Here is a 21,266-nt window from a genome sequence, read left to right as displayed (position 1 = left end):
AAAGTGGGCACCTTTAAGGCAGAGCCAGCAGCTGTTTAGAAAAGGAACAAGCAAAAAGATTACCTCCACCAAGGGGGCATTGTGCAGGTGTAAGCTGGCACACCTACTGCCTCACAAACCTGAGTGCTGGGCAGCCATGGTGGGTAATGACAACTGAGTTCAGGACAGCCTCTCAGAGACTAATATGTATGCAGAAGTAAATCGAAATAGTGAACTGTACAAAAAGTACAGGCTCCTGAATCCTTCTTAACAACAGGCTTGCTCTACAGCTTTTTGTTGTTGTTGTTGCTCCCATGCCAAGGCAACCACCTAAGAAAGTCAAGAAGGAAACAGATATTTGTCTTCTTTAGAGGTGTGATGGGAATGGTGCTTAAGGACATAGCGCCTCAGATTTGCCCGTTCCCCTTAAGTACCCTTCCTCTCTGTAAAGCGATTATGAATCCAGTGCTATTCGTACTGACTGCTTTGCCTTCCCATGACTTTCCTTGCCTGCAGAGAATCCTGCACTGAGCTTTTGGTACTTGCCCTGATTTTTTGCTTTGTGCTGGGGGCTACGACAACAAAGACCTCCTGCCAAAGTGTCGTCTCTCATTTAGGGGTGTGTGTGTTTCTTTTACCTGGCTTTGGAAGCTCTTCTTTCCCTAGCATGTGAGAAAGGCAGCCCTTGCCTCTAAGCCATATTTCACATCGGATAAACCTATGTCACACAAACAACAAGAAGGGATTTGCCTATGCTGTGTCTTTAATCTGGTCTAAGTCAGAGCAGATGGCTCTGAGAGCTGTGCATGGGGGTACCTGCAGTACAAACCTGTCCCTCCCCACGCCAGCACCTGCTCGCCATCAGTGGGGCGGTCCCCAGCTGCCCATGCAACCAGAGGGGCTGGAGGCTCCCCTGCTCTGTCCCCTGCTTGCAGGATTCCAGAGCATCTTTTCACATGCCTGCCTCATCTTATTATTTGTAATCTTCTGGAAGAGGTTAGTTAACCTTAAACCTTCTTCTGTCCCTTAAAATCCTGTGACCTCATTGTGGAGGAGGGATGCTAGCTGGTTAGTGGCTTAGGGTGCACAGAGGCTGGAGCCCTTGGTGAGGCAAGGAGCTGCAGGTGCCCCATGCAATGCTCAGCTGAGAGATGACATTGAATCAACGGTGAGAAGTAATGGGTTAACTCGCTGTTTTCCTCTTTCAGAATTGGATTAAATGCATCCTTGGAAAATACCCAGTGATGGGTTTCCCTAGCAGGCCCTGAGAAGGACTGACTTTGCTAGTGGGTCTCTTGAAATCTCTAGTTTCAGTGTCCTATAGCTGTTTGTCAATTCTGCTAGATGCTATAAAAGACAAAGTCAACAGGCTGCACCTAAACTGGGCTTTATTCTGAAGGGAGAAAGGATGTGGTTTCTGTCTGACTCAGTCTGGTACACAGGATGGATGGCCTCAAGTTTTCAAAAGCCATGAGCAAGACTTACTCCAACCCAATCACAAGATATTATAGTACTAAAATGCTAACTTTGGCATTTGCATTACCTTCTGGTTTTCAAATTTAGTCAAGAGGTTTTTTGCCTCAGTCAGGAGGGGTAAAAACTTTTTTTTTTAATGGAAGCTGACAATCTGTCAGAATAATGTAAGTATAGGACCTTTATGAAAGACACCAGATATAGCAGCGTCATGATAAAAATCACTGACACTGGATCTATTTTTTGCCCTGAAGCATGCAGAGTGACAGCCCTTAGAATTTTTATGCCAGCAATAGTAGCTGCAGATCCTATCATTATTTATCTAAATGAATTGTATAATCCTTTTACTGAAACATTTTCATCTAGAAATCAGCCCTAATAATTTAGTGGATTCAGCCCAGGTACTTATTCTGTTCCCATCAATCCAGTATATGAACAACTCGTAAAATTAAAATATACTGAGAATTTCAAGGTCACTGCCTGTTGGCAGTAATTAAAGTGGTCTCTCTTTTTTTTTTTTTTTACGCAGGATTCTACACTTGGTTTTGCACGTGGTCTGTCAATGCTATAAAAGCATGGGATCAAAGAGATCAGATTTGAACCTGAAATCAGGCTAGTTTGTGATTTTGGACATTAATTGTTCAGAGTAAGGTCAGCTAGTCCACAAAATTTAAGTGTGTTTATGATCTCTGTCTTGGAGGGTAGAAAAAATTCCTTGCTTCAACAGAACAGGAATGCTAACAGCGGCCAAAGACTAGGGAGCCAAGACAGTTTTTTTAAGTAAGTCTTCTATTCCTACAGCATTGAGGACATGAAAAATGAGACCAGGAGACAAATACACATGAACAATGAGATGTCTCAAGTGTTAAATAAATACTTCGTGGGTCACCTCCTGGATTTAGAGATTTGAAAAGCAATCAGACTCAATAATCTGGATGCTTTTGTAAATCTTATTCTTTATTTGTCTTCACAATTAGGTGGCCTAGATACCTTTGTAAAGGCCCTTTCTGTCCTAACAAGTATGTGATCATAATGCAAATTTGAAAAAACATGAATAAGGTGTGATTAGAGAGTCCTTCCTGTCAGGACAGTGGGCTGCTTGATTCGTGCACCAGGTCCAGCTTTTCAGATAGGTCTAAATATACTGGATTTAATACTATGGGACCACAAATATGACACAATAACATGGCCATTAACCCAAAGGATGGGGGCTAGTTCTCTGGGTAATCAGTGTTTTTTGATACTCTGGACAATGAAATCTTGATATTTCTGCATGAATGGCTACTGCTGCATTAAACACAAGCTGTAACTGTATATCTTCTGCCACTAGCGTGCGGCAGGGCTGGGCATGGGTCGTCAGACTGCATTTGTTATCTTTCCTCAGCTAATCACTCTCATGATGTTACAGACTGAAGCAGGGAAACTAACTGCATCTTCTGTCCTCTCTACCAGTTTTCCCTCCCTATGTGTTACCCAAATACCATTGTGTTCAATTGCTGTCCCAGAAATGGCAAAGGGGTTAACAGGAAAACACATTCAAATTCCCAGAGACTCAGCAAATCCACCTTTCTGTACTCTAGGAGTCAACCCCCACTGCTCCCCTGTGAGGTAATTTGCAAGTGATTGTGTTGGACAAGCCTACTTTGTTTCCCTTAATTCAGAGATCAGAGTTGGGAGTACAGTTCTTTGGTATTTAATACATAAATCCCTCCTGCTTCAGAGGCGTCCACTTAAAAGAATACATTGGCCATATATATGTATAAGTATATATCAATTTAAGAGATTACATTTCCAACATAGCAGATGGAATGAAGAGCTGAGTTCCATGTTAAAAGGTGTATCTGAGAAAGGGATAAACTCAGTAATTAAATATTGAAATTCCAATGCACCAGGTGGGGATGAACTTTTAGAGATCCAACACTGACATAATGTGTTTATTGCTACTGAGTTTAATTTCACTCTTCTGCCCCACAGTGTCAAAGGGAAGTAAGTACTGGGAAATTCATGTAAACCAAGCCTGACACACAAGCAGACCCTTAATCCCACCTCTGTAAAACACTCTCTAAAGCTGAAAAGAATGTAACCTGGCAGGTGCTTCATGGCTGCGTAGCAGGAGAAAATTAGGGAGCAGCTGTCCTAAAAGGCACCCCTCTTTCCCAAGTCACTCCATTTTAGTTGAACATAGCAGAATTCCCCATTCCCTCCCTTCAGCATCTTGGACCTGCAGCAAGAAGCCTGTGAGAAGCACTGATGACTGCAGGTGTGCGATGACATGTGGTAACAGGGATGTATGAGATGTAAAGGTGAGGACACCTATGCAAAGTGCCAATGATGCACCCACAAGTCGATAAGCTCGCCTTTCCTGCCCCACCTTGCTGTATTCTAGTTTTTCTCTCTCATACTGACCTGACTCATGCCGATCTTGCAGCAAAACTAGGATCCTGATCCCTGAAGCTTTTTAGGTACCCAGTCATGACTGAAATGAAGAAGGAAAAGATACCTGAAGTGCTGTTAGGGGCAGTGTCTGAAGTTCTTGTCTCTTCTAAAAACAGGAATGCAGTTGGTGGGATGCAGTGGTGAATGCAGTTCCTGATATTTAGTAAGGAAGGATCAGCGCAATCAGCACTGGAGAGAGCTGTTAGTGCAGCGTCTGCATTCAGTCTCTTGCCTCTGACACTGTCCCCTTCCGTGACCTTGGCCATTTTACTTTGCTGCAGAAAAAAGGAAATGCCATGGAAATACTTTAACAGATTTGTAGTGGAGACTGACAGAATTATAATATTTATGTGGGTGTATGTATGTATACATACATATGAATACACACATAGTTTTATTTATCAAGGTTGGTTTTATTCCAGACATTTCCAAATTGCCCGTATATTTTCATAGGCATAGTGAAAGAAAGCAAACAAAAACCTGCACATATGTATAGTTTTTTGTTTCGCACCAAACCTCCATAAAGGGTATCCTAAAAGAAAAGGAGTGGTTTGAAATCTCCCTTGGAACTAATAAAACAATTGCACTGTACATGGATCAATATAGGCCTGTCTGGTCTCTGAGCTTTCAGTCTCAGACAGAGAATATACAGTCTCACAAATATATCTACCAGAGGTAAGGAGCATAATAAATTGAAACAGAAAATTCGTGTATGTGTGAAAGAAAAGGGAAAAGAGATCAATGAAGAGGTGATGCCATAGTTCATTTCTGTCAGTTCTTACTGTAAATGTAAGGAAATGCCCAAGTAAATCAGCTGGAGTCTTTCCTCAGTGATCTGAGGACTATGTGTAAATCCAGTCTTCAGACAACATCAGAACTGTGCAATGGTCAGACAGGAATGGAGACAGTGCTGTTATACTTTTTTGCTTTGGTACCTGAGAGCTATACACTCAGTAGGGCACTGTTTGTTTGATGTCCTGAATGCATATCGTATATGAAGACTATTGGAGAAACATATTTTCACAGGAGTTAAAAATCTTGTGCCATGCAGTTGACTGCAAAAAAACAAGCCCGGTTTTTGCCTGCCTCCTATTCCCATCAAGAAATTTCCATGTCCTCTCACTCCAGATTTTCCTGCCAAGCCCAGTGCTGCCAGGCCATTGGCACCCTGCTACCGTGGTGGCAGGGACCACCAAGAGACTGGGAGAACTGTGAAAAATGCAGATTATCTCCCAGAAATCTGGGTGATCTCCTACTTTGGGGGCCAGGGGAAGGTCCTAACAAAATTTTTGCAGTTTGAATTCACTCAAAAGGCTCCCATTTGAGTCATGCTTTTCTAAGCAGTGTAGGCTGTCTGTAGTGATTTTTAAACATTGGGACTAGACATCTCATGCAGTTAAAGAGAGGTCAAAATGTTGTGAATAGGAGACCAGGTCATCAGACCTAGTGATTTGATTTTGTCTGCTCACTCAAGCAAATGAGTTTTTCTAGGTCAGAAATTTCATTCATAGGCACTCTAGGCCAGATTCTTCAGTTGGGATAAATTGGCAGAAGGGTCCTTGAGATTGTACCCAAACTGAGAAGCTGCCCTGATGCCTGTAGCATTTCTTCTCTATGTTTTAAGGGGACTCTGCCTCTGAGGGAGATGACAATACAGACAGAAAAACATGAGAGTGAAGTAAAACTTGAATACAGACTAATTTGGATGTTTTTATAAAGTCTTGCAGACTTCTCTCCACAAACCATTAAGTACTAATTGCCACACTAATGTTATTTTATATTGTAAGTGCAGCTCCCAACTCCTGATATTATGGCACCCAGTGGAATTAAAGCAGGCAGTTAGCTTTACCACCTTCTCTGCTGTAACCTTTTCAATCCGTGATTATTATTCTGTCAACGCACGCTTGTTCATTATTACTTAAAGGTGTCGTCCCTTCCACCAGGACGACATGCTGCTGTGTAAATTAGGGCCATAACTAACCTGGTTCAGTGCTGAAGCAAGCACCTTTCTTATGACAAGCCATGAATTAAGGGCTTCTTTCCTCCCAGTGGAAGGAACCTCTCTCCTTCATTCCTAATAAGGGCAATGCTGAGGTGGATTTAAAAGGTTCTTTTCTGTTAAAGGGGTTTGAGCTGTGATAATCTCCTATAATCTGGAGAGTAGGAGCAAACTGAGCATTAGGCCTGGATTGCAGATCCACTCTCAGCCTTTTTTAACATTATTTATTTATTTCAAAACTCATTTAGATACAGTACCTTCCTTTCCCCTTCCATCAGGGACATTAAGGACATACGTTTCCAATTAGGATTCAAATTTGATTAATTTTTATTAGTTAATCCCAGATCTGGTAATTGCATTCCTCCTTCAGGAATTTCACAACCCTTTTAGAAATTACACGGCGTTGGACTGCAAACTGCATGCTATAACTGTACATTAGCCTCACAGCTGATTTTCTTGTTCTGAATGTATATGGAGTAGATGCTGTGCGCTTCAGGAAACATCCTCATTCATTACCATTTTAACTCACTATTAAAACTCTTAGAATTACATTTTCCTAATAAATCATCCAAAGAATTTGATTTGTTTTGTTCTTGTTGTGTTTTCATTCATGAATTGCTTCTGACCTACCCTAATGTTAGCAAATCTTTTAGTCTCATTTGCACATAATTTTGGAGAAAGACATTTTATTCTGGGATTTGTGATTATATTGCTAATTTCAGCTGTTACATTCCCTATATAGCTATTTGTGGTAGATCAAATGTTATTACTTCTACTCCCTTGCTGGACGAGAATAAATTTTTCTATGGCCAAATAATGAAGAAGACACGATGAACCGCAAATAATGAATGGAGAATACTTGTACTCATGCGGGAGTACTGTATGCTAATACAGGCAGTGGTAGAAGGACCATTCCCCATGCAGTCATACAAATGAAAAATAACTGACATAAATATTTATGAATTGAAGATAACATGGGATAGACAAACCACACTGGAACCAAACACTTTTTGAGTCTGGCTGGGTTTTCACCAACACAGGTGGTAAAGAGACCCTCATTCCCTCATCAGCTGCTTTGTACCAGGTGAAAAATGACAGGGAACAAAACAGCCAAGGGGGATTCTTACCAGTGCAGGAAAAGACTATCACCCAGATGATGTTTTGGGAAGGGCTGCTAAACAAATCCTGCTGGGTATGCTTAGGATGAGAGAAAAGGAGACAAAAATTTAGACTTGTAGAACTGCTATAATTTATACAGGTTTCTAGCACTGTCTAGGTTATACTGGGGGTTATGAGGCAGGTTAAGACCAGAAGAATGCAGATCCACCGTTGTTCAGCATATTCAGGGTTGAAGTTTTCTGCAGAAAGCATATGTGAATATTTCTGTCAAGAGTTATTTCATGTTTAGCTCTAATTGTCCCACTCCAGTTTGTGCTTGGGGTATAAATCCAAACTAAATCCATGCTTGAAAGACTGGAGATTTACCCTGGTGGATTTTGGAGGGTATTTGGTCTAATATATAGGATTTTATTGTGAACAGCAGTATGGCCCATCTATACCCACCACAAGTAGTAAGGATAATGGGAACATGCCACACTGCACTCTTTATATTTATAGGGATGAAGTTATAGAGATATATAAAATAAATATATACAGTAATTAGCTCATTAAACAGATAGAGCAGATTCTCAAAAAATATCCAGGGAAGGATGAGGCTTCTGAAGGGTATGAGATCCTCCCCTTACTAAAATGAGATCCAGGTCACCTGTCCTAGAGAGTAATTCTGAAGCTCTTCACCAGGTGTAATCCATATTAATGCCAGATGCAATTTAAACATAGTGGCATTAACAGTAAATCTAACATACCTGACATAGTAATACCTTTTACCTGTTTGAAAACTGGGTCACCAATTTGATATTCCTAAGGACGATACTTTGTCTCCTACTGGAACAATGACAAACCAATGGGTCTGTTTAGTCAGTGTATTTACAGTCGATTAGTTTGTTTGTTTTGTGGTTGTTCTGAATAAATCATCCTGAAATGGCCATCTCCAAACTACTAATCAGGAGTGAAAATGTAGGAAGGCCCTCAATACTGAACTGTGTTCATGCCACCTCTTGGGAGAACACTGAAGGATGATAGAGGCGTCTCAGGAAATTCGGGTCTTCTGTGAGTGATGAAGGAGCTCAGTTCATCTGATTGTCTTGTTACACTGAATAATTCAAACAACTGTAATTCTAATCATCAGTCACTGTAGTCAACAGCAAAGTTGCAGCAGCGTAACTGAGAAAGCAGTATGGCCAGAAAGCACATCAGCCATATTCAGCCTGCCCATTCTCCTGTGCTGTGTGGTTACTTCATAGCACCAGTTGGGCTGAGATGTATGGTAGATATAGATAAAAAATAGCCTCTTGCTGAAATCAAATGATAAATCAGTGAAGAAAGGGAATAGAGGAGGTACGAAACTTGGGGAGGGGGAGAAGGGGGAGGTGGTGGGTCCTGGAAGACCAGGCTAGAGATGACGGTCCTTCCCTCTCAAATAAACTCAAGCTTTCAGAGGCTGATCTAGATGGCGGAAGCAGGGGGGGCCTTTTTCTGGACTGAGTTCCTGGAGGGGTCTTTAACCTACATTCCTCAAGAAGGGACAAGTTCCTCAACCTCATTCAAGATCATGCTTGGTGGTCCTTGTGGAGGAAGTCCAATCTACTTGGCTCTGACCCCCAGGTTCTGGGTGGCCAAGGCTGGCAGCAGGGCAGTGATTTGGGCACCCAGCAGCGTGCAGATAACTGTAGCCCAGAAGCTGCAGTCAAAACTGTATTGCTCTCCTCTGTATTCATGACTTCTAAACAATGTTAACCATTAGCCAACACTCAGTGTATTATGGGCAGTAGCATTTCAATCATCATTTGAGTCTGTGTAGTCATTTTGGATGTGTTTATGGAGCAGCCCAAATGCATAGGAAGCTGAGGCTCTCTGGCAGCTCTTAAAAGCATTTGTACTAATAGCCCCAGGACTGTTTGTGTTTTCATGCACCGACTGAGCTTTGCACTGGCCTTGCAACCCGGCTTTAAAAGTCCACAATCCCAGTGGGGTTTCTTCATTAGAAAGCCATCATCTTATGGCTTATATTAAACAGGAAGACAGATAAGATGATAACATCTTCTACTGACCTCAAATCTAGGGACATCAGTTTCTTCGGATCAAATTTGTGCTCTACCAAGTGTTTCCTGTTTCATCTCCAAATATTGCTACACAACCTGGTACTGTACAATGGTGTCTTGGAAGATGGGATGTTTTTTCTATAGCAATTTTGTATTATATGAATACCCAGAGGAGTATTTGAATGGAAGAGAGAATATCTGGTCTTTTGTTTCTGAAAACCATGTGAGAAAGGCACTTTTTTTGAGGTGATGGGGTTTTTTTTGCATTATGGCAGAGAGTTTCATATTTGATTGATAAAGTTGCTACTGGCTTTAATGCTGTTGCTGTTGCTGTACACATTGGTCTGTGTTTAGCGACAGTGAGACACACAGGAGGTGCACTCTGGCCTTCTTGCAAATGAGGAATGCTCTCATTATCTCTGCAAATACTCACCTGTCCATTTCCAAGCTCCTCAGGCAACCCAGTCGCAGATGACAAGGACTGTCTTTTTTTTAAGTCAGGCTTGACAGACTCAGAGGCAGAAACTCCAAAACAGGGAGTCATTCAGAGCTCGTTCTGATCCCAGTTTTAGTTCTAAGTTGTGCTTTAATTGTCAGGGTGTGAATTTTGGAAGAAATTCTTTGCTTCCTTATGGAGAATAGGATAAGGACTTCCATCCCATGAGGCTTTGAGACAGAGCTCTCTGAAGTTTTCCTGAAGGTACTTTCTCTGAAGTAACTAGTGTTGAACACTATCACAGTATACTAGGACGGGAACTATTTCTTAGACTAGCCAGGTCTAACATGTTCCTGCATCACCGTGTGTCCCTGTCTGTGCTGTGACCTGTGCAGCGATCCCCTCCTGGGGATCCTGCTTCACCAGGTCCAGCCTTTGTGAGTGACACCAGTTCCTCCAGTGACCAGCATGGAACTCTCTGCTGCAGTAACACTGGGATCACATCAGTCCAATGAGTGCCATTTTTCCGTCTATGGTACATCAGATTTATGAGCCTAATTACCTGAAGTTTCACATCTCTGAGTCATGTTCAAAGGAAGGAAGATTAACACATCCCCTCTCTGGATTTCTGTTTAAGCCTCATTACCACAGGGTATAAAGTAGACATTTCACCACATGCAACCCTTCCTATGCCTTCTTGGATCCTACATTTTATACCGATATACCAATAACATTGGCAAAGAGGACCAACTTCCCTGAAACAAGAGTCTTTTTTTCCTGTGCAGACACCCATCTTGTGATTTGACTCATAAATGGTACAGGTGGTAATTAACAGCTCAGTATTAAAATATCCCTGTATTGTTCATTGTAGGGAAGAGGATAGAAGAATTAATACTTTTAAAATAAACTAGTCCCACAGAAGGAACTTGAAAAGTGTCACAAAAGACATCCATTCAATTTCTCATTGCATGAAAAATATTATGGGCAAACATGGCTGAGCAGCTTTAACAATAAATTGATGCCCACCCCTGTATTGTACAGGTAACTAATGGAGCATTCTCTCTTATTTCCAAACTAAGATTTATGGATTTTAAAGTCAGCATTTACTTTCTCATAGTACAGGCTCTTGATTTTCAATGTTTCTGTTTCCCACCGGTTTCTCTAGCCTTGTGTCCAGACTCCTCATATGACTGAGTATAACATGTGATACCACCCCCTCCCAAAAAAACAGCCAACTAACAAACTAAAGCACAGCATTGTCAGCACATTTAAGAGCACAAACAGGGGCAGTGAATACAGAAGAGTAGCTCCCTATGGCTGCATGCATCCCTGCAAAACATGAGTCCTCACTGACAGGAGGCTTATCTGCAGCACGTGGTGGGAGAATCAGGTGAATAAATGCCCTAATGTAGGAGCTGAGCCTTTGCTGTGGTCATATGAAATGAATTAATCCTTTCACCTCCAGTTAAGTTCATTTGAAGCACTGAACTCCCCCAGCTGGGATGAGATGCAGACTATCAACTAATCTGCTTCCTAGAAAGAGAAGGTTTCTGTTCTCTCTCCCTTTCTCCCATTAGTATTTCATAAAATATGTAAATGTTCCTTTATTACCAAACTAGGAAATCTGTACATCACAAACCATACAGTTAAAGAGCACAACATGTACATGTGTGCATGTGTTCACATGGACATATAGGCATGAATACAAATGCACGCACTTGCTGATATATCTGGATATATATTTATATCTCTGGCATTTGCCATCTGTTGGGAGTGTAATACTGGGAATAAACATCTGGCACTGTTTTGTATAGTAGGGCCTTTTGACAGCTGATGCTAGGGAATGCTGTACCTGTAGGGATTAAAGGAGTAATTAATTAGGACAAGGTAAACATACTGCAGAACATGAAATTCCTATATTGAAAGCAAGAGTTTCAAGGTACTCTTTGATTTAGTTATCGTCTGGCCTACAGCCTAAAACCAAACCTAATTTAATGTTTTAGGAGGGATCCCCTCGTCATGTTTAGGGGAATTTAAAGGTGAAACATGTAAGGTGTTAATAACGTCAGTTGTTAATTCCACATCCAGGATATTATTACACATCCAGAATTGTCCAAGTATTGAATTACAAACACTGAACACAGAGGGGAGAATTGCTGAGAAAAGGTTCCAGAGAAATAGGCTGCAAGGGGCAGAAGGGGGTGCTGCAGGCACCATATGGTGTGCTGTGAGTTACCCACGGGTTAATGGGTACAAAGCATTGCAAGCAGATGTGACATTCAAGCTATTCAAAGACTAAAATGTTTTCGTGGTTATCAGATGGAATTATTCATTGGCCTCCAGGTTAGAAAGTGCTTAAATCGTTGCTGCATTTATTGCACTTGCTCAGACACCTCCAAGGGCTCTTTTTTGTCATCTGTCTTTGCAACCCTTTGCTGGGTGAAGAGAGAATGAAACAAGCAGAGTCTTTTGGAATGTTATTTTCTTCTGTTTCCAGAGAAAATCAATCCCATGATGTGGGATATAACAGGTTTAGCAAAGGAAAAGCTATCACCTTTTCAGTCTTGCATCGCACAGAGCAGAGGTACCTTTCATTGCTTTGTTGTTATGCATTGCTTTATGAGTGAATTAATCCAAATTGTAACTAAGTACTGGGTATAGTTTGGAGACATATAAAAAGTTATCTTCCTCTAAGGGTAAAGGCAAGCAAATTGGCTGCTGTTCTCTAGAGCTGGCAAACTCAGAAAAGACATTTGAAACCAGAAATATATTCCAATTCATGAAATCTGTAAGGAGCATATAAATTGTAAGCAAATAGTATGGTCTGCTTTGCTACGCATACATACATACGCAGACATACACACACACACACAAAATTTCATCTTCATTACATACAACCATTTGGTTCTTAGCAGACATCAAATGAAATCCACGACATCACTAATTTCAGAAATTTCCATTTTGTCATCTTGTTTAAATAGTCTCCAGGATGATATTTTGAGGATTTGTGTTGTTTTTTATAGCAGGACTAACTGTGTGCAGAATTTCACCATGGAATCATATCCTGTTCTTTCAAGTAAATGGCATATCATAGTTTTAGAAAAAAGCCTATTCCACTATTATAAAAGATGTAAAAAAAATAACTTACAGGAGTTCCACACTCATGTGCAGTTGTCTTTAATTATTCCCACAGGCTTCACTTTGAATTCTGTAGCACCTTTAATTTCATAGGCTCCTTTTTCAGAAGGCTCTTGTTGATCTCTGTTGTCTTCCTTACTATCTGTTCTACCTGACACTCGCATCCAAAGCATAGTTGGTGCAGCTGCATGCCACACTACCATGTTAATTTATGAGACAGCCCTGTTACTTGAGGCCTGTGTAAATTTCTCAGTGTAGGGTTGTGAGGCCAGGGGACTAGGCCATTAGAGCTAGCTCAATGATGTGTGAAAATATTTATTACACCCCGGTAAGTGGATACCTATACATCATTTCACCAGCCACTGACATGCAGTTGCACTCAGAAGTGGAGCAAGGAAGAATCCCTACCACGCAGCAGCACTACAGAAAAATAATCAAATCCAGAGATGCTGAGAGAGGTGCACACACGAAAATGGAGTCAAAACAAAGGCAAGGCAGACATTGGTCAGATTGTGTGTGGAGGACCCTGGGATCACACTTGTGCATTAACAATTAGGGTATGGATTCAGGATGTAACCCAAAAGACAGAGCTGTCTTCAGCAGATCTCTAAGTGGTAAAGGGGAAACCACAGGATGATTTCAGAGGTCTGCTTGGCTGGCTGTGTAAGCAGGGCAGTGGCTGGTGGCACGTGAAGGATGATCGCAACCCAGGAGGTGCCCAGGCACTGGTACAACCATGCTGGGCTGGTTCCATCCTTCTCTCAGGGCTGGCCACTTGCTGACACACCGTGGGGCTCCCTGCCTCACCTATGAGTCCCGGAGTCCTCTTCCTCCCAAATGCTGTGAGCACCAAAGGTAATTGCTGGGCACTCATTTCATTTTGCTCAGTATTTACAAATTTGCTGATGTGGATTGAGCCTCATTCATTAAAGCTAAATGAATTAAAATCATGGTTAACAGTAATAAATACAGCTGTTTGTTAGATTGTGGACTTTATTACCTGGGTTCTTTGGCAACTATCCATTATCTTAAAACAGCATCTGTTGGCTTACTTCTTCTAATCTTGTATGAGACAGTGAAAGAGATGTTTTCCTTTTTTATAAAGAAAATAGTATAGGATATTGCTTTTGAAAAGTCACAGCTGCATATGCTACTAATATTTATGATGAACTAAATGGCTAAATTAAAAACAACCCAGACGTCACGTTCAAAGTGAAGCAGCAACATAGTAAAAAAGTCCAGCTGCACCACAGCATAACAAGGAAAAGAAAATAATTACATGAACACGTTTAAGAGTCTTCAGTACAACATCAATGTAAATGTCATTAATGGCTAATATGAAGGTGCCATCTGGACAGTTGGATGATGTAGATTCTGGCACTAGAGGTGTCATTCCTCTTGGAAACCATAAGAAAACCAGAGACTTTGAAAGATGTTGCAAACAAAGTTTGACTGGATCTCTTTTGAATATATTAATGTTGGCTGTGAGTGATAATCTGAGCAAAAGCCTACAAAGTCAGGACCTAGGCCTAAAAAGGCTTCCTCTTATTTCTGTGGATTTTGGATCAGGGTTTAAAATACATTAGTGATATAGATGTGTATAAATGTAACCACTAAAAATGAGGTGAAATGCCTTTTTACAAGTTCTTTTCTCATGCATTTCAAGGTCTGTATTTCTTGATTCCTACTTTATACCTAAAATCCTGATGTCAAATATAGTTTGACGGAAAGAGAAAGCAAACATCTAAATTTTCAACATAATTTAAAAAATAATTACTGCTCCTTACTTAGGTTTCAAACAGATCACAGAACAGCAAATAAATGAAAAGCAGGTACTTTTCTTTTCCCCAAGTATGTTTTTTACTGTACATCTTGTAGCAAAAAAAAAAAAAAAGAAAATAAAGGAAAAAATATTCTGATCACAGGGATGTCATTTTCTAAAACTCCAAATAGGAAACGTGACAAATACAAGATCAAGTACACAGCCATGTCACAATATATCTCTGCACCTTTAAAAAAAATATACATAGATTTTTTTCATGTGTTGTTTTCTCTGAGCCTTGCACCCTTTCTCCACATGTCTTTTACAAAATCATAGTTACAATGTGCAATTTCAGAATGGTTCCCAGCAGCTGATCATTGGCCGCCATCAAATGAATAAACGAATGAAAGGACAGTTGCAGTAACCACCAGAATGCTGGAAATCACATTAAAGTCGTTAAGGACAATGAAGTCAGCTGGGTGGGCCATGTGCATTTCCACAACCACAGCAATGCTCCCCAAAAAAGAATTTGAGAATCAGTTTACAAGCCCTAAGGAGCTCCTGTTCTCAGTTAGCAAGTACATTAGTGAGGGTGAGAGACCGGGGGGCAGGAGTACACGGGGGACTGGGGAAGGGCTATCTGTAATGGAGGGGACACATGGGAGATCCCCTGCTCTGAGACACCCAGATTTAACTCGGTTTCCATGGCTAACTGGGAACATATGCGATCCCCTGAAACATACAAAAACGTACATTTCCTGTGGTGCTACTGATACAGTCAAGCCCTGTCATAGCAACTGTACAGACAAAGAGCTTTTGTCAAAATAAGGTGAAAGTCTGTGTCTTCTTTGTCAGCTGAAGGGAGTGACAGTGTGACCTTTGCCAGAAGCCGTTGATATTCATAATGTGGAGAGTTCATGGGAACTACTTTTGTTTTCCCTTTGTCCTTTAATAGGAAATCTTGATTACTATTTTTCCCATCTTTGATAGCAACACCCATACAGATATCAATAGCTGCTGCAATCTGCCTTGAGCACTGACAAGCAGAGACTATGAAGAAGATGGAAGAAGGAGGATGATTTTTTTAAAATTTATTAGCCCCTAGATTTAATTTTTCCTAGGATATAAAGGGGTGGTATTGGAGGTGGGTTATACAGTACATTAGAAATTTGACCTTTGTACATATCTTTTCATCTGGGATGAGACTGAAAACAAAAACAAAAAATGCATGGAAACATACTTTCTGCTGTGGGGAAAAAATGACTCAAAAGCAGTAACGAGGCAAACCAGAACAAAAATCATTAAATCGCAACCAAAAGCCCACTCAACAACAAGTACTGTTTTCCCAGATGTCACAGTTAACACCATGAGATTATGTTGAACAATTTTCTCTGATCTGTCCCTGTGGATGCCCTGTCTGCACTTTTGAGAAAGTCACTTGCAATGACAACCAGATATATCCTAGCACCAGTCTTTTATCCACAGAAGTGTATTTCTGTGGTTAAAAGAAAAGAAAGAGGTGCCCTTTAAAAAAAAAAAAAAAAAAAAAAAGAAACCCTGTAAAATTAAATTTGTGCTGTGAAACCCCTTTTCATCTTCCTTGTTTAATCTTGTGTGACAGTTCACCAAGAATCTGAGGAACTTTTGGAAAGCAATGCTAAATACAACTAGCAAATTCCTTGAAACATTCACGCATGGTTTAGTTGGGGCCAGACAAGAATGGTGCCATACGTGCCTATTCACATTTCATGACCTTCTTTCTCTTTTAGTATCCCTGTTACTTATTTGTTTACTTATCTTTTTGGCCAGTACAACTGAAAACTTTTCCTCCCCTCTCTTCCCAAATGCATGGCCCTGCAGCAAACCACACTTTATAACATATGAGGGGAGAAGAGGAGGCGGGGAGACACTGATATTTACACTGTGCTTTCCATTACCCACTCTGAGCTCCCGAAAGTCCCTTTTGCCCCTGTTAGGTCATTGTCATCGTACTGCAAAAGCATGCCGTTCACTGAGAGGCTCCTCTTTGTCCAAATGTTTGTTATCTTTTTTGGGTAGGTGCAACACTGTGATGTGGCGAAGTCCCCCATGTCAAAAGAATGGCTACGTTTAGTTTTGCCCTCCAGAGGCAACATGAGGAGGCTGCGAAATTTGGACTCCGGCTGGCCCAGCAGTGGCTCTTTGTCCGAGTGGCGGGCCACTGTGGAAGTTCTGGAGTCTGTCATCTCCTCCTTTTTCTGACATTTCAGTTCCAGGGAGGCAAAAGCTCCCATTAGCCGGTCAATATTGTGTTTTGACCTGGAAGGGGGCCTCCACTTACTGGACAATGTGCCCTGTTCACTTTGGAGGCTATAGTCATCACAGTCGTGGCTATTTGCAGAGCTGGAGGAAGAGGAGATGCTGCTCCGGGCAGACCGACAGTTAAACTCCATAAGTTCGTTTCTCACCACCACTTTGGGGTTGACCTGGGGCAAGACTCCGTTCTGAACTGGTTGTGCTCCATTTGTCTGTGAGTAGACATTGCTGACGTTAGACATCTTCCCCTGGGAATTGTTGCAGACCTTATAGCGGACCATGAGTATTACAATGAATACCAACAGAGTTGCCACAATGATGCCTCCAATGATCAGAATCATGGTCCCACCCAGGAACTGGCTGTGCATTGACTGGCACTGAGGGTAGTCTTCTTTGGTGAAGAACTGGGCGCATCCCACAATATTGGTGGCAGTAAGCGTTGTGGCTGTGTCGTCCCACATTGCCAGGACACATAGGTCATAGCCTGTTCCAGAAACAAGGTTGTTTACAACAAAGGCTTTGTTTGTAGCTGGAATCATCCTTTAAAAAAAAGAAAAAAAAATAGACAAAAAAATTGGTTACTCTTGACACTAAGGGAAGAGAGGAGAACAGACATAAGAACAGTGTGGTGTTTACTGTGCTGGGTACTGGCAGAGAGGAGTCAGAGCCATAAAATTTAAACAAGCATTCAAGCTTCGCAGCTCCTGTGGGTCCAACATCCCAGCATTCAGTAACGCACAAGTTTTAAGGGCCATCTTTCAAATGTGCAATAAAGGCAATAAGAAAAAGCAGACCAAACTAGTCTGGGTTTTTTTATCCTCACTTGCATCTGTCCTAATCTTAAGTACATTCAAACCTGAACAAATAACTCAGAATAAAAATATATGCCTAGAAAGAGCAGTTCTTTCTGAGTGTGCAAATGAGCCTTGCACTTGCTGAGCCTGAACCTGGCAGTTGTCACATCGCTTTATGGGTGCCTGAACATTTACTGTGTAACATCAGCAGGTTGCTTACCTTGTGAAGACAAGGGGCTACATTTAGTTTTCTCATTCCCTGAGAATGCAAGGCAAGCAGCCATTTCTTTCTCTTTCTCCACTCCCCCACCTACTTTCCCCATCCTCCTACTCCCCACTGTGGAAAACATCTCCTAGAAATGCAGCTATCATCTTCTTTGCCAGAAATTTCTCCCTGCAACCACCTTCCTCTGTGTGAGTGAAAAAGAAATACTGGCATTGGCAGCATGGGCTGTGGAAGCGTGAGGAGAGGTAGGAAGATGCAAGGATGAAAACAAGAAGGTTTCTTTAAAATAAAAATTCTACTCAAATACAAATCCAATTTCAAAAACCAAATAGCTAGGTCCAAGCTGTGCTCCAAGTTTGGTCATTTATGGATATTATTCTTTGCTGCCACAAAACTTAAGCAGTCCTTTGAACTCATGCAATATTAGAGCACCACTAGCATTCAAAATTAGCAGATGGGAATGAACATGGTCTACCCCCACTTCAAACTGGTGAAAATTGCAGCACATTAGTGGAATACAGTGGAGAATCCCAGATTCAGTGCCTGGTGGGTAGCCAAGAATAAAACCAAAAAGGTACTCCATGCACGTTACTTTGTACTTCCACCTAACAAGCTTGAGTGAGAGAAAAAAGCTGAAATTAAAACCAGACCATTCTGACTTAGAGCTGCACATTTTTAGCACCAGCAACAAGGGAGCCCTACAGGCACTTACACCACACAGCAAGCTGGTGTGACTGTAAGTGGGATGGTAAGGCCTGGCCAGAGGAAAAAGGCATACTCCCTGTGGGAGTGCCAGGCTTTCTTAGCCTCAAATTGTCATCACAGCTAGCATAAATTGCAGTCCTGCAGAGGCCCTTCTGTGTACTGGGAGGGAACAGGCCTGCACAGAGAAGCAGCAACGTCAAGGCACGGCAAAAATGAGCTTCTGATCATCTTTGCATTTATGCGTTCACGCCACTTACACAACCCTTCAGTCTGGCCACAGGTGAGGATGTGGCTCCTTTTTAAAAAGCAAACACCAAATAATTCTGTAAGGAAAAGAAATATCGTTGAGAGACACCTGGAATATAAACATCACCTGGCAGGTTTACTCAATGTTATATTTGAGATTCTTGGCACATTTATCATCCTAATGGAGGTGTTCTGCACAGACATAGATGAGCTATTCAGAATGAGCCAAGAGGTCATAAAGCAGCCCTCCTGGAAAACTCTAGACACAGTTGCTAAAATGGTTTCTAATAGTCAAAATGGTTGGTCTCAAGTTATTTCTAATTGTTCTCCTTTCCCTGTGGCTCTGAGAACAACACACCACTGGCCACAGCAGCTGGGGCAATCCTGCACTCTGTTGAATTGTTCAAGGAATTTCATATGCGCACACCAAGGATGATATATGGAGTTACAGAACACTATTGATCTTCAAATGTATGATCTTCAAACTCTTGAACAGTTTCACCAATTGTTTCATATCTCCTTCCATATTACCTAGTGCTATACTTCACTTTCCACCATCACTCCCAGCCACGTGCTTTAAGAATTCTGCAGTGCCTAAGTCCTTCAGAAGTTATTTCACTGTGAAACCTCATTACAAAACAGTAGGACTGTTAGCAGAAAGAACAGTCAGCCCTATAAACTGCGTCTTGGACTTGAGTCGTAACTCTCAAAAAACAGAGCTATAGCACCATCTTTTAGAGTGGTTCCTTTTGCTTTGCACTGATGAAACACAGAGAGACCTCTCTATTCTCTCCAAGCAAACAGCAAACAACTAGGTTTATATAATATATAGCTTTGCACATATCTTATGTATATAGAAATACAGTCTTTCAGCCTAACACATTATGCCAGTTTATATAGAGTGAACACTGATAACTTCAATCATTTACAACTTGTTTTCTTCAACTGCGATTACACACAAGCTTCCAAGGAAATGTAACTGCCTGGACTATTTCAAGGATTGGCAGGTAGTGATAGTGGCACAAAATGTAAAGCCAGTACATTTTAAAATGTACAGCAGTGAGGCCACAAACAGTCCTAAAACTTGACCAGGTTAACTGTATTGAATCTTGCCATAAAAGCTCATCTTAGCCTTTAAAAGAAACCGAGTAATTTCTAAACCCAATCAGTCCTGGAAGCTACAGCTGTGATAATATTGGCACTAATAATAGCTTTATAAAAGATCACAGTTGCAATCCCAATTACGGAAAAAGCAATCAACTCTCCATATACATCTAAAATGCAGAATTGTCGATGTTTCCGTAAATAAACTTCAAATGTTCTTGTAAAATATTCAAATTAATGTTATTGTAAAAGAACAGCTGAGCATAGGAATAAGCACAAAGTTCAAGAGTACTAGGAGTTAAGTAATTAATCTCAGACTCAGTTTTCTAGCTTGCAGGGAAGATGATCTTGTTTTCATGAAGTTGCCAAATTGTAAGAGTATTTTGGCATTTCTCCATGGTTTAGCCCACCCTCCCCAAACACAATGCCAGTCAGCTATGATGGATGACATCTCTTAACGTTCCCCACACCTAAAATCGATGCAGACATATTTTCACTCTGGGATATTGATGACTCTTTGATTGTCCCCAACATGGGTAGCTGCAAGATGCCACTTCAATCTTTGCTTTGCTGCCTATCAGGGGGAGTCTTTTCATGGCTGCTCTGTACATCTAGCACCATTAATCATGGACCACTGTGCCCTACCATTGGGACTCAATAGCTAGGAGCTGACACAGAACTAAAAGGGGTCATTAAAACTGTGTCTAGGCAGACATCCTGCAAGGCTTTGTTCAGTCAACTCATCAGCTAAACACAGAAAGTTAGTTCCAGGTAGCAAGGATCTATAGCCTGGTTCACTGGAGATCAAAATCAGCTTTTGGAAGTTGTTAGCTTTTGAAACTCAGATCCTAGTGCTCACTTGTTAGCCCTCAGGTAGCAAACATACTTAATTGCAGCAGTATCTTGAGGCAAGGAGCCTGATATTGTCTACCTGCTCTTCAGGGCAGTGTGATCTTGCAGAGATGCTTCTTATTACAGAAGACGAACAGAGATTGAAATTTGTAATAGCCTTTCTTTAGGGAAAAAAAGAGTAACAGTTGACTAACTGCGAGAGGAGATCAACTAGCAAAACACTTGCTTATTTTTAAATTAATGATAGGTTTTAATGTGTACAGTTTAAGGAGGCTGGGAACAGTGAGGACTGGGAAAGCAAACGAATATTCAAATATGTTAACAGTGTAAGTGTAAATGTAGTCCTAGCTAGGACAACAAGAAATTTGAAAATCTCCTTACAGAAATTTCACTGTCCAGACACATAAGACAATAATTTCTGTCTTTCTCCTCTGGTTTATTTTCCTTGGGTAGGAGGAGCAGACAAACCTCCTCCACATTGGTGCCAGGATTTTGTTACCTGATTCTTAAGCTAGATTCTGAATCCTATCTGAAAATCAAAATGCTCCAAGGAAAACTATTCATATAAGAACATGGATCTGACCTCTCTGGGTTCTTACAACTGACCTTCTTAATTTACAAAAAAGCCCTCTTTGCTCACGCTTTGGCACAATAGCATCA

The 21,266-nt window shown here is 41.2% G+C and overlaps 1 protein-coding gene across 1 annotated transcript in view; it reads right to left on the bottom strand.

Moving 5' to 3' along the window:
* Positions 1–16,300: 16,300 nt before the first annotated feature.
* Positions 16,301–21,266, bottom strand: part of LRFN2 (leucine rich repeat and fibronectin type III domain containing 2) — a gene marked incomplete at both ends in the record, with an annotated part of 39,084 nt that continues 34,118 nt past the window's right edge. Inside the window, one exon of the mRNA XM_082307723.1 lies at positions 16,301–17,219. Within this exon, the coding sequence (XP_082163849.1) occupies positions 16,301–17,219 (919 nt within the window). The remainder of the gene's footprint in view (positions 17,220–21,266) is intronic.

Source organism: Platalea leucorodia, assembly GCF_965183815.1.
Source record: "Platalea leucorodia genome assembly, chromosome: 3".
Taxonomy (NCBI): Eukaryota; Metazoa; Chordata; class Aves; order Pelecaniformes; family Threskiornithidae; genus Platalea; species Platalea leucorodia.
Note: the sequence above shows the minus strand (reverse complement) of the source record. Positions and strands in the feature narration are given on the sequence as shown.